The 12,522-nt window shown below is 38.3% G+C and overlaps 2 protein-coding genes across 2 annotated transcripts in view; both read left to right on the forward strand.

Annotated features, from left to right (window-relative positions):
* The window catches only part of LOC145653022 (Fc receptor-like protein 5), a 53,164-nt gene extending 51,338 nt beyond the window's left edge, over nucleotides 1-1,826 (forward strand). The window contains exon 5 of the mRNA XM_081704900.1: nucleotides 1,534-1,826. Coding sequence (XP_081561026.1) covers nucleotides 1,534-1,826 — 293 coding nt within the window. The remainder of the gene's footprint in view (nucleotides 1-1,533) is intronic.
* Nucleotides 1,827-3,079: 1,253 nt separating this feature from the next.
* Nucleotides 3,080-11,866, forward strand: LOC118240638 (uncharacterized). Its single transcript, XM_081704901.1, has 10 exons — nucleotides 3,080-3,410; nucleotides 4,565-4,864; nucleotides 5,981-6,280; nucleotides 7,192-7,467; nucleotides 8,376-8,480; nucleotides 8,604-8,678; nucleotides 9,095-9,157; nucleotides 9,482-9,559; nucleotides 9,774-9,833; nucleotides 10,365-11,866. The coding sequence occupies exons 1-10, from the start codon at nucleotides 3,086-3,088 to the stop codon at nucleotides 10,370-10,372; spliced, it is 1,590 nt and encodes a 529-aa protein (XP_081561027.1). The 5' UTR covers nucleotides 3,080-3,085; the 3' UTR covers nucleotides 10,373-11,866.
* Nucleotides 11,867-12,522: the final 656 nt, after the last annotated feature.

Here is a 12,522-nt window from a genome sequence, read left to right on the forward strand (position 1 = left end):
CTGGTGATTTTAATATACGGCTTATTAAGAATAATCCTTTATATCTACAGGGTTTAAACCTCGACCACTGCAATTCTACATACCATCAGATTCAGCGTTCTCAGGTGCAGGGATTATATCAAGATGTGGTCACTACTGTGGGAGAGGATATCCAACTGGAGAAACCGTGACAGGAGAGATTGGGGGGAGGGGATGGGGGAAGGTTCTTAAGATGGTAACTCAATTACCACCAAGCAAAAGGTGGAAATGTACAATGCTATTTTAACGGTATAAAGCAAAAGACACAAATAATATAGCTAGTCTCTGTGGTGAAGAAAGTTCAAGTCTATTGGCTGTCAAACCCAATAGGCAGAGCTCATTATCATACTATAAAATGACGTTTTTAAACGCCGTTGTAAGCACGCCAAAACCTTTGGAGCCCTTAAAGCGACGCTTTTTACGGCATTTCAACTAACATAAAAATGGTGTAAAATACGCCATTTTTGATGGTTTTTGCAATGTATATTACAGCGTAGTGAAAAATAATGCCTTATTTTGCGGCGTAAAAGCATCCAAAACAAATTTGACAAATTTACAAATAAAACGCGTTTCATTTTAGGCGAATTTTGAGCACTTTGGTTTTCTGTAGTTGTCTGAGCTTTTGTCTTGTTTCCCGTTTATTCAGTCAGTGTTCTGGGTTCTGCCTTGTTGTCTGTGTATCTGTACCCTGTTTTCTCTCGGTTTGTCTGTTGATTTATTTTCCAGATTTTCATGTTTTTCTTTATGTTTAATATATTTCCTGGATCTGTTCGTATCAGTGCTATGACCCTGACTGTCTTAACGACCCAGATTCTGGATTTGCCCTTAATAAATCTCACTCTTCTCAGTGTCTGCGTCCAGCTCTCTATCGCTCCACGTTACACAGTGTGTGTTCATTCTTCATAAACCCTCTAAACACTTAGAGAATGCTGGATAGGATGTCCATAAGTAACAGACACTGTGGAACTGTGAAACAGCAGTAGTGAATCTGCTCATACCACAGCACACACCACTGCCCACAGAAACATAAATCACTGTCGCCCCCTTGTGTTCACATGATGATACTTTTATTTTAATTGTGTCTGAACAGTTTTGCTGTCAGGTGTTTTCTTTAATAAATTAATTAATTGTTCATATTCATATGTTCCCTCTTTTATGTTTATAGTGCTCATTTCATTGGTTCAAGCTGGACTTGCTCAAGGTGATTTATATTCTGTTTATATATTATTTAAAACCCAAACTGCCATTACTAACTCTATTCAGCTATTACATGAAACATGGAATGATGGAATGATGTCATTAGACATTTATGAAAATTTGCTATTTTAAATGTATTAATTTACACATTTAGCATTTTAGTGTATGTATTTTATAATTAATGAATTTATTTAGTATTAAAACATGTGCAGGACCAGACAGCACTGACTGGTGTGGTAGATTTAGATTTAGATCTGTGTAATTTATTTGTTTTCAAAGTAACTGAATGAAGAATTCAAATGTTTAATGTTTCTGCAGGTCATGTTAAAGCTGTTGTGAGTGTAAGTCCTGATAATCACGTGTTCAGAGGAGAGACTGTGACTCTCAGATGTGACATACAGGGAGAAGGAGACACTGGGTGGACATACAGCTGGTATAAGAATAACTACAGTCTCTACCCATACAACACATACAATCCATACATGATCAGCTCTGTTACACAGTATTACAGTGGTACATACACCTGCAGCGGGTACAGGGGAAGAGACTCTCAGAGCTCAGAGATCAGTAATGCTGTTACATTAACTGTGTCAGGTGAGTTTGGACTGTGAATTTAGCCAATAGACATTCATAGCAAGGTTGTTATTGTGTGTGCGTGATTTTAAACACCCAGGATTTTATATTTGCTGTGTGTGTATGAGAGAGACGTTAGTTTGCTTTCCAATAATTGGGTGATTGTGTGTGAGGTCAGAATTGAAAGATTTCACATCTTTATTATTACACTAATTTAACCAGAGCTTCAAATTTAACCAGAGCTTCAAATGTATGTTGGTAAGAAAATCATTTTATAATTCTGAATCTTGGAGCAGTAATCCTGTGAACATCACAGTGCAGGGTGAGACTCCATGTAGTGAATTTACGCTTGTACTGAGTTTACTGTAAACACCATGAACACAATGTCCTGTCCCTGACTGAACTCTCTTCAGTTTATATATTTGTATTTTCATATGCATTTGAGTATTTGAGACTATGGATATACATTGCTTACATTTAGTCATTCAAGCCACAAAACGTAACTGTTACCCATCATTTTCTAAGAGACAGAATAGATGTTTTCTACATATTCTATCCACAGCAGAAATAGGAAATCAAATTACAGTAACCCAAGTACTCAAGGAAACAGCCCCATCTGGTGGTGTGAATCAGTATTTACATAAATGTAACATAAAGCGTTCACATGGAATCCAGTTACATTAATTAAGGCTTAAAGACACTCATTTATTATAGAAAAATAAAATGCTATTACATTGCTGGATATATTGTAGATAACTGGTTCCAGTGGCGTTGTATCTATTTGTAAACTAGGGGCCATTTTAATTCAAGGACTGGCTGGGAGCATTTTAGACAATAAAAACATTTGTGTTCATTTCTGTTGACTTTAAGAACCACCTGTACTATCACCACATTACTCATACTGTACCATCACCACATTACTCCTAATGTAATATCACCAAATTACTCCTACTGTACTATCACCACATTACTCATACTGTACTATCACCACATTACTCCTACTGTACCATCACCACATTACTCCTACTGTACTATCACCACCATTACTCCTACAAGTGTCACATTACTGGACAAAGAGTCCAAGGTGGTACTGGATGGAATAATTAAGTGACTCACAGTCATGTGTTCACATTTTACCCTCCAATCACAATCAGATCCCACATAATCTCCAGATAATCTCCACAAAACTCAGTGATTAACGTATTAGAATGCAGCATCGTGGGTCTAACCTGTTTATTATAATATATGTAAATACAGAGTGACTCCAGGAAGACACTGGGGGTCAGTCAGCTGTGACATGCAGTGTTCTCCATCTCTTTCCACAGATTTACCCACAACTACACTGACTGTGGAGTCTCAGAGTCCTGTGTTCACTGCAGAGTCAGTCACTCTGAAGTGTGAGGTTCAGGGTCATTATTGGTGGACATATCGGTGGTATAAGAAGAAAACTCAGAGTCACTGGACTACAGTGTCTCAGTCTGTGTTTTACATTGTAAACAGAGACACTCTCACCATCAGTGGAGATGCTGTAGTTAATGGGGATCAGTACCAGTGTAGAGGAGCACGAAATAACAGACCAACAACATCAAAGAGGAGTAACATTGTTACCCTCACTGTACATGGTAAGATTACTGTCATTTCAGGAATTTAATGTCTATTTCAATAACTTAAATTATTGTTTGTTAAATTATTTACACTATTTGTATTCAGCAGCATAATACACACTCCATGTATTGTGTTTACAAGGCAAGACGGAAATTGTAGATGTACAGTAATTACAGTTACACTACATTGTATTAGAGCTGTACTGTAATTACAGTTACACTGCATTGTATTAGATATATATTGTAATTACAGTTACACTGCATGGTAGTAGACCTGTACTGTAATTACAGTTACACTACATGGTACTGGAACTGAAATGCAAACTTACTTGTTTTCTTGTTATCTTAGTCTTACTATGTCATTATAAACCTATAATGGACCTTAAAAGTGATACACAAAATTTATAACAACAAATCAGCTCTGTTAGAGCAGGTGAAACACTGAACAGGGCTGTACTGTGGTCCTACAGGACTTTTATTTTGACACCCCTACTTTAAAGGCATTTGTTTCCCCCCTGCACTACAAGACCTGATCTCACTAATAGCGCCCCCTTCTGTGTTGAAGAAGAGAGTACACAGTGACCTCACATAGTCTGGAGCAGAGAGACGTGTACTTCTCAGTAACCAGCAGCCAGTGTTCAGTTTTAGTAGGTTTTATAAGATTCCAACACATGATCTTATTGAGAGGTGAACATAAAAGCAGAATTTAAATACTGTGTGATTTCTACAATGGAGCCTGAGCTGGTTCTGACTGTGCAGTCTAATTGGACACAAATATTGAGTAGAGAAACCGTAACACTCACATGTGAGTGAGCAGGAGAGAGTGTAACTGCCTGGACATTCACTCCTCTTATCAAAACCGTTATAAGTGACATAAAAGAGCATCACAGTCCTAATTACAAGAGTCACATTACTGGACAAAGTGTCCAAGGTGGTTCTGGATGGAATAGTTAAGTGACTCACAGTCATGTGTTCACATTTTACACTCCAATCACAATCAGATCCCACATAATCTCCAGATAATCTCCACAAAACACAGTGATTAACAGATTAGAATGCAGCATCGTGGGTCTAACCTGTTTATTATAATATATGTAAATACAGAGTGACTCCAGGAAGACACTGGGGGTCAGTCAGCTGTGACAAGCAGTGTTCTCCATCTCTTTCCACAGATTTACCCACAACTACACTGACTGTGGAGTCTCAGAGTCCTGTGTTCACTGGAGAGTCAGTCACTCTGAAGTGTGAGGTTCAGGGTTATGATGGGTGGACATATCAGTGGAGGTATAAGAAGAAAGCTCAGAGTCAGTGGACTACAGTGTCTCAGTCTGTGTTTGACACTGTAAACAGAGACACTCTCACCATCAGTGGAGATGCTGTAGTTAATGGGGATCAGTACCAGTGTAGAGGAGAGAGACATGACAGACCAACAACATCACAGTACAGTAACACTGTTACCGTCACTGTTCACGGTAAGATTACTGTCATTTCAGGAATTTAATGTCTATTTCAATAACTTAAATTATTGTTTGTTAAATCATTTACACTATTTGTATTCAGCAGCATAATACACACTCCATGTATTGTGTTTTCTAGGCAAAATGGAAATTTTACATGTACAGTAATTACAGTTACACTACATTGTATTAGATATATATTGTAATTACAGTTACACTGCATGGTAGTAGACCTGTACTGTAATTACAGTTACACTACATGGTACTGGAACTGAAATGCAAACTTACTTGTTTTCTTGTTATCTTAGTCTTACTATGTCATTATAAACCTATAATGGACCTTAAAAGTGATACACAAAATTTATAACAACAAATCAGCTCTGTTAGAGCAGGTGAAACACTGAACAGGGCTGTACTGTGGTCCTACAGGACTTTTATTTTGACACCCCTACTTTAAAGGCATTTGTTTCCCCCCTGCACTACAAGACCTGATCTCACTAATAGCGCCCCCTTCTGTGTTGAAGAAGAGAGTACACAGTGACCTCACATAGTCTGGAGCAGAGAGACGTGTACTTCTCAGTAACCAGCAGCCAGTGTTCAGTTTTAGTAGGTTTTATAAGATTCCAACACATGATCTTATTGAGAGGTGAACATAAAAGCAGAATTTAAATACTGTGTGATTTCTACAATGGAGCCTGAGCTGGTTCTGACTGTGCAGTCTAATTGGACACAAATATTGAGTAGAGAAACCGTAACACTCACATGTGAGTGAGCAGGAGAGAGTGTAACTGCCTGGACATTCACTCCTCTTATCAAAACCGTTATAAGTGACATAAAAGAGCATCACAGTCCTAATTACAAGAGTCACATTATTGGACAAAGTGTCCAAGGTGGTTCTGGATGGAATAGTTAAGTGACTCACAGTCATGGGTTCACATTTTACACTCCAATCACAATCAGATCCCACATAATCTCCAGATAATCTCCACAAAACACAGTGATTAACAGATTAGAAGGCAGCATCGTGGGTCTAACCTGTTTATTATAATATATGTAAATACAGAGTGACTCCAGGAAGACACTGGGGGTCAGTCAGCTGTGACAAGCAGTGTTCTCCATCTCTTCCCACAGATTTACCCACAACTACACTGACTGTGGAGCCTCAGAGTCCTGTGTTCACTGGAGAGTCAGTCACTCTGAAGTGTGAGGTTCAGGGTTATTATTGGTGGACATATCAGTGGTGGTATAAGAAGAAAGCTCAGAGTCTGTGGACTACAGTGTCTCAGTCTGTGTTTGACACTGTAAACAGAGACACTCTCACCATCAGTGGAGATGCTATAGTTAATGGGGATCAGTACCATTGTAGAGGAGAGAGACATGACAGACCAACAACATCAAAGAGCAGTAACATTGTTACCCTCACTGTACACGGTAAGATTACTGTCATTTCAGAAATGTAATGTCTATTTCAATAACTTAAATTATTGTTTGTTAAATAATTTACACTATTTGTATTCAGCAGCATAATACACACTCCATGTATTGTGTTTACTTGGCAAAACGGAAATTGTAGATGTACAGTAATTACAGTTACACTACATTGTATTAGATATATATTGTAATTACAGTTACACTGCATGGTAGTAGACCTGTACTGTAATTACAGTTACACTACATTGTATTAGATATATATTGTAATTACAGTTACACTGCATGGTATTAGACCTGTACTGTAATTACAGTTACACTACATGGTACTGAAATGCAAATGAAATGCAACTGAAATGCAAACTTACTTTGTACTTACTAAGTACTGTGTGATTTCTACAATGGAGCCTGAGTTGGTTCAGACTGTGCAATCGAATTGGACATAAATATTGAGTAGAGAAACCCTCAGACTCACATGTGTATGAGCAGGACTGTAATCCTGACCCCAACCCCATCTCAAAGTCCAGTTAAAATCCAGTTACAGAATGTTAACAGCATGTCTATAACAGCTTGTTGAGTATGCTAAGATGGTATGTATTATACCTGTTACATGTTCAGTGACTTCTCAGGTTAACATGTACAGATATGAACACCCAAATAAAATGAAAAACAACTGAATTAATCAGATTATAAACAAATCTGATATAAACAGTTAATTAAAAGTCTGTTGATTAATCTACTGCTTCACTACTGCTACACCATGTTACTGAGATTCTCTTGTTTTTATTTTAAAATATTTAAACTACTAAAGTACTTCATCTATTTTTAATCTGAGAATGTTAGTCATTTCATAGATATCTCTATGCACTCCGCCATTACATGTCCTGAACTGTGTGTTTCATCTCCATCCGCAGTTAAACCTACACCTGAACTCACATCAAGCCTTAAAGGAGCTGCACTGGTGGGAAACCCAGTGACTCTGCACTGTAAGCTGGACCAGTCTGCTGGATGGAGCTTTTACTGGTCCAGACACACACAGAACCCTGAGAATGAGACCAACACTGCAGCAAACTCCTACAACATCAGCTCAGTGGCGCCCTCTGATGGAGGCCAGTACTGGTGCAGAGCTGGCAGAGGAAACCCAGTCTACTACACAAACTACAGTGATGCACTCTGGGTAAATGTTACTGGTGAGGAACAGTTTACAGTGTATAACTACCGTAGAAATTAAATTCATCAGTTAGATATTCAACAATATCAGTTCTTGTCAACCCTCAGTAAAAGTTGGCACAATATTAGATTACAAGTGTCACTACTTGTACCGTGGAGTCTTGGACATGTGCACAGATTGGCCACTAGAGGGCAGCAGTCAATAATATTTTATTAGAAATATGACAATACAAATCAGAAAATGTTTGATTTCCCGAATAAGAGGAAGCTGTCATATCTGCTACAGGACATGCTTTAGGTGTTATTGAATTCATGGATTTATTCAACATTAAAACATGTATAGGAGCACACAGCAGTGACTTGTGTGAAAGATTTAGATTTAGTTCTGTATACTAGTGAGTAACAGTTTACAGTGTATAATTATAGAAAACATTGTGTTGGTTATCTGTGTGATAGATTTAGCTCTGTACAGTAACTCTGGCTGTACATGGTAAGATCACAGTCATTTCATGAATTTAACATCTATTTTACTCATTTAAACTCTTTGTAGACAGTAGCAGAACACATTCAGTCCACATGTATTGTGTTTACTTATTAAGGGTAAAAATATATACTGTAAATGTACCTTTATTCCAGTAATACTGCATGGAATTATAGCTGTGAAATGCAAACTTACTACATTTCTTGTTAAGTTAATATCATTATCAACTTATAATGGATCTTAAAAAATAATACACAGGACTGTTGTTTTGGCACCCCTGATTTAAAAGCATTTGTTTCCACCGTACACTACAAGACCTGATCTCACTAAAAGCGCCCCCTACTGCGTTGAAGAAGAGAGTACACAGTGACCTCACATAGTCTGGAGCAGAGACGTGTGACACATTATTTTGTGATTCATGTGATGTTTTTGTTCCTATGAGTTCAGCTGGTGATTCCTCCTCTCTTGGCCTTGCTGGTTTGGCTGTGGGACTGAGTTTGGTCGTGTTCTGCATCTTACTGACCCTGCTGTGGTGCTACAAAACCAACAAAGGTCTGAGATCAGCTGCAGCTCATTTATGAATAGGTTAAATATTATATGTTTGTATGATACACATCATGAAACCTGTTTACAGTATTAAACACTTTTCCTTTATTTCCATGTTGGCTGGTGCAGAATCTCTGTGTCGCTGTACTGGGAGTCAGTCAGACATCAATCAGACATCAGATCAGACCCAGAGAGAGTCAGGAGGTGAGGGGTGTCAGTCACACCACTGCACACTGCTCAGACCATGAGACAACAACAACTTTCCTTATTAACAATTAACTTAAAGCTTTATCTTCTCTAAGACAATTTAAATAATCCTTCATCACTTGTGATTCATTCTCTACTGTGTCCAGTCATCTTTCAGTTTAGCATTTATTAAATGGTCTTTTCCTTTAACCCCAGAAGCTGCCCACATATATGACACAGCTGAGCGAGCAGACAGGAGCAGCACAGGTAACGATTTCATTTCCCACTGAGTGTAGCAGTGAAAGACTTGAACAGAGTGCAGCTATACAGTAAAGCCCTGAAATCTCTTGTAATAATAAACACAGTTTACTCTGTGATAAACACACTGTACTCTGTGATAAACACACTGCACTCTGTGTCAGATGAACCTGCAGATGACCTCAGTGATGTCACTTATGCTCAGGTCATGAAACACAACAAGAAAAGCAGGAATAAAGGTACATCCACATCTCCCTCACACTGGGATTTAATACACACAACATCACTCTATTATACATATCAGTAACAGGTTCTGTATAACTACACACTGGAGAATACAGTCTGATCTACATCACTCTACTGTATATATATACATATATATATCTCCTATATAATCATCACATGAGACAAAGGAAACACATGCTGGTCTCCAAAAGCAGCAGCAGTGCATTGTGGGAAAGAAGTGTGTATGATGAGCTGTTGTTGGTTGATTGGTTAGAACACTAAAGGTCAGTGAGAGGTCATGACTGTGTTTGCTTTGGTTTTTTTCTCTGTTACTGCAGACACTGGTGCTGGACCCAGTGAAGTCACTTATGCTGAGATCGAACTGAAACCAAAACAGAAAGCAAAGAAAAAAGAAGGTACATGAAAAGGAGAAACTTTAGTCACCTACAGCAGTGACACACCAAGATACAGCTGACCTGAAGAACTCTTAAGAGTCTACGTTTTGATTCACTGCTTAGTAACTGTGTGCTTAGTTACCCACTGTAGGTTATTCAGGTCATGTTGTGTTTAATCATTTGGAGGCTTGGACTTCTTCCTGTGGTGTAATTCAGTCTCTTTTGTCCCTACTAGAGAAGAGCAGTGTGGGGGCAGACACTGTATACTCAGAGCTGAGGCAGGACTCACACAAAGGTCAGAGCTCCAAGATCTATGGTATGATTTCAGAGGTACCAGACTGTACCTAGCCACTACTGGACCTAAAGACCTAAAGGAACACTATAGCTGTTCATAAGAAGACCTTAAACCAGTCCTTCAAAACCAGCTAACAGTGAAGGAAACAGAGCTGAAGCCAGTCAGCAGATATCACACCATAGAGTGCTCACTGATCTCCACTCCATTCATTACTGTCAGTAGCAGCTGCTGTGCTTGGAGGATTTTTAATAAACATGACTCAGAGAAAAAGGAGCCAGTGTTCATTTTAAACCTTATTTCAAGTGAAACTGAATAACAACGCAAAGTGACTTCTGCTCAGGTTTATAATAATTAATAAACAATCCTGAAACATGTAAGAGCCCTTCACTGTTTATGTGCACAGAACTGAACCTGCCAGCTTTGTTAAATAGAAGACAGGCAGAGTGGAGCTGAACTGACAGTGATTCTATGTACATTAAACAGAAATAATGACTGATCCTAATGAATGTTTACTGAATCATCTTTGTCAAGGTTGTTGAGAAACAGCACAGACTGCTGGGAAACAGAATTCATCCTCCTGTGTTACTCACTCAAGCTTCTACAAGACCAGGAGTTTAAACCCTCTTATCCAAGTGTTCATTAATTTATTTGGTTTAAACACATTTTAAATGAGCATTTAAGATACTCATGTCTACAACAGGAAGGCGTTTTATAACAGATGGAGATGTAACAGGTTGGAGATAAAATCTCTCACAGTGAAAGTGTAGTTTTACTATAATGAACAAACTAGTTTCACTCTTTGTGTAAAAATGCTTGATAACATTATAATTGTTTTGTTTGTTTGTTTTATCATGTGAATCTAAATATGAAGTGTGCTGTTTGTAGCATAAACATTCCAGGAGAATCAGATTCAGTGGTGTTGGAGTTCCTTCTCTGTAGAGGAGATAAGTGTATGAGTTCTGTGGGGCTTCACAGCCAACAGACTTTCTGTCTTTTCAGCAGTTCTGAAGCTTGTGATTGAGTGACTGTTTATGTTTGTGTGTTTGTTACTAGAGTCACTCAGAGAGACACATTATACTCCACCTTTTCACCTTTGAGCCAAGAATTTTAATTTTTTTTGCAGTGTTATGTAACTGCAGCACTTTGTAAATAAAAGACCTGGAGATTCCTGGTGATCTTCTGTAATGAGCCTCACTAGGGTGAAGGAATCAATATGTATTTTTTAATTTTGTTATTATTTTTGATTAAGTTTTATATAATGTTTGTATTTCTGTACTTTTCTAAATGTCTCTGTAACTTCTCTGTGCTGTGGTGTCTGTATGTGAGGTATCAAGGTCAGGAGGTGATGACTCTCAGGAGGTGATGACTCTCAGGCCTCATCTACACCTCTCTCTCTCTCTCTCTCTCTCTCTCTCTCTCCTCTCTCCTCCTCCTGTCTCTCTCTCTCTCTCTCTCTCTCTCTCTCTCTCTCTCTCTCTCTCTCTCTCTCTCTCTCCCTCTCTCTAGTATCAGTATCACAGAACTGGACTGTCTCACCATTACTAATGACACCAGATCCACCCCTATTACTTTATTATAGTGTTAGTATGACCGAACTGGTCTGTTCCACTGGTTCAGGAGGACACTACCTCTGGTCACCAGGGATCAGCCCCACTGCAGTACTGAGCTCCTCCCCCTTGTCAATCACTCCATCGTGTTTTTATCGGTCTGACAGGTTTTTGAGCTTACTTTTGTCTGTTACCGTTGCTTTGTCTCCCTGGATATTTTGTCATTTCTTGGGGCAGTGGTAGCTCAGTGTTAAGGTGCTTGACTTGTAATCAGAAGGTTGTGGTTTCAAGCCTCACTACTGCCAAATTGCCATTGTTGAATCCCTGAGCAAGGCCCTTAACCCTCAAGTTGTGTTCTGTCATAATTGTAAGTTGCTTTGGATAAAAGCATCATGGTATTTTTGACCTATGCCTGCTGTTTCAGATTGTGGTACTGGATGTGTGTTTAGGATTTATCCACCACACATTAAACTCACTCGGGTTAAACTTTGGTTCCTCACGTTTTCTGGTCTTGTGTGTGTGTGGACGTCACTTTGTCAGGTCTGTCTGGTTTTCTCAGTATGTGTGTGAGGGCACTGCGACTCAAAACAAAACATCTGTAACTCTTTTAATTGGTTGGATCGTTTTATTGATGTTTTAGTAATACAAGCCTCTAGAGATTATATTTCAAATAAAGAATTTTATTGGTGTTTTCTTTGTTTTATTATTATTTACTGTGAATGCAAAAGGCAAAGATGTGCTTTATGTACCTTGACCAGATACAAACATTCTGTAAAGCAACATTAATGAACTTGATAAAATTGTAATAAAAACATTTATAACTGGGGCCCCTTTCATATACAATGTAATATTTCATGTGCTATTTCACATAAATATTTAACACATATAGTTCTTATACTATATAACATGTATGACGGTGGTTCTTGGTCAAATACGTAAAGAAATAATGTCATTTGAACTTACAGTGATATGCTCTCCTACTTATGGAGAATTACCTATCAGCCACCAATTACACAAGTGTTACTCTCCTACTTTAGCAAAGTGCAAATTCAGTCATCAAGCTCATTATTTTCCACTGATTTCTGTAGCTGTATAATCAAACACGTTGTGGTTTTGGTTATGTTTACTTCATGATCAGTTTC

Source organism: Electrophorus electricus, chromosome 21, assembly GCF_041902795.1.
Source record: "Electrophorus electricus isolate QZ-2024a chromosome 21, ASM4190279v1, whole genome shotgun sequence".
In the NCBI taxonomy this organism is placed as follows: domain Eukaryota; kingdom Metazoa; phylum Chordata; class Actinopteri; order Gymnotiformes; family Gymnotidae; genus Electrophorus; species Electrophorus electricus.

What these genes read in the sequence shown, in the direction of transcription:
- LOC118240638 (XM_081704901.1), top strand. Translation starts at nt 3,086, where the DNA reads ATGCAGTGTTCTCCATCTCTTTCCACAGATTTACCCACAACTACACTG. An exon ending in TGTTACCCTCACTGTACATG is followed by an intron (nt 3,411 to 4,564) that starts GTAAGATTACTG and finishes CTCTTTCCACAG; the next exon opens with ATTTACCCACAACTACACTG. An exon ending in TGTTACCGTCACTGTTCACG is followed by an intron (nt 4,865 to 5,980) that starts GTAAGATTACTG and finishes CTCTTCCCACAG; the next exon opens with ATTTACCCACAACTACACTG.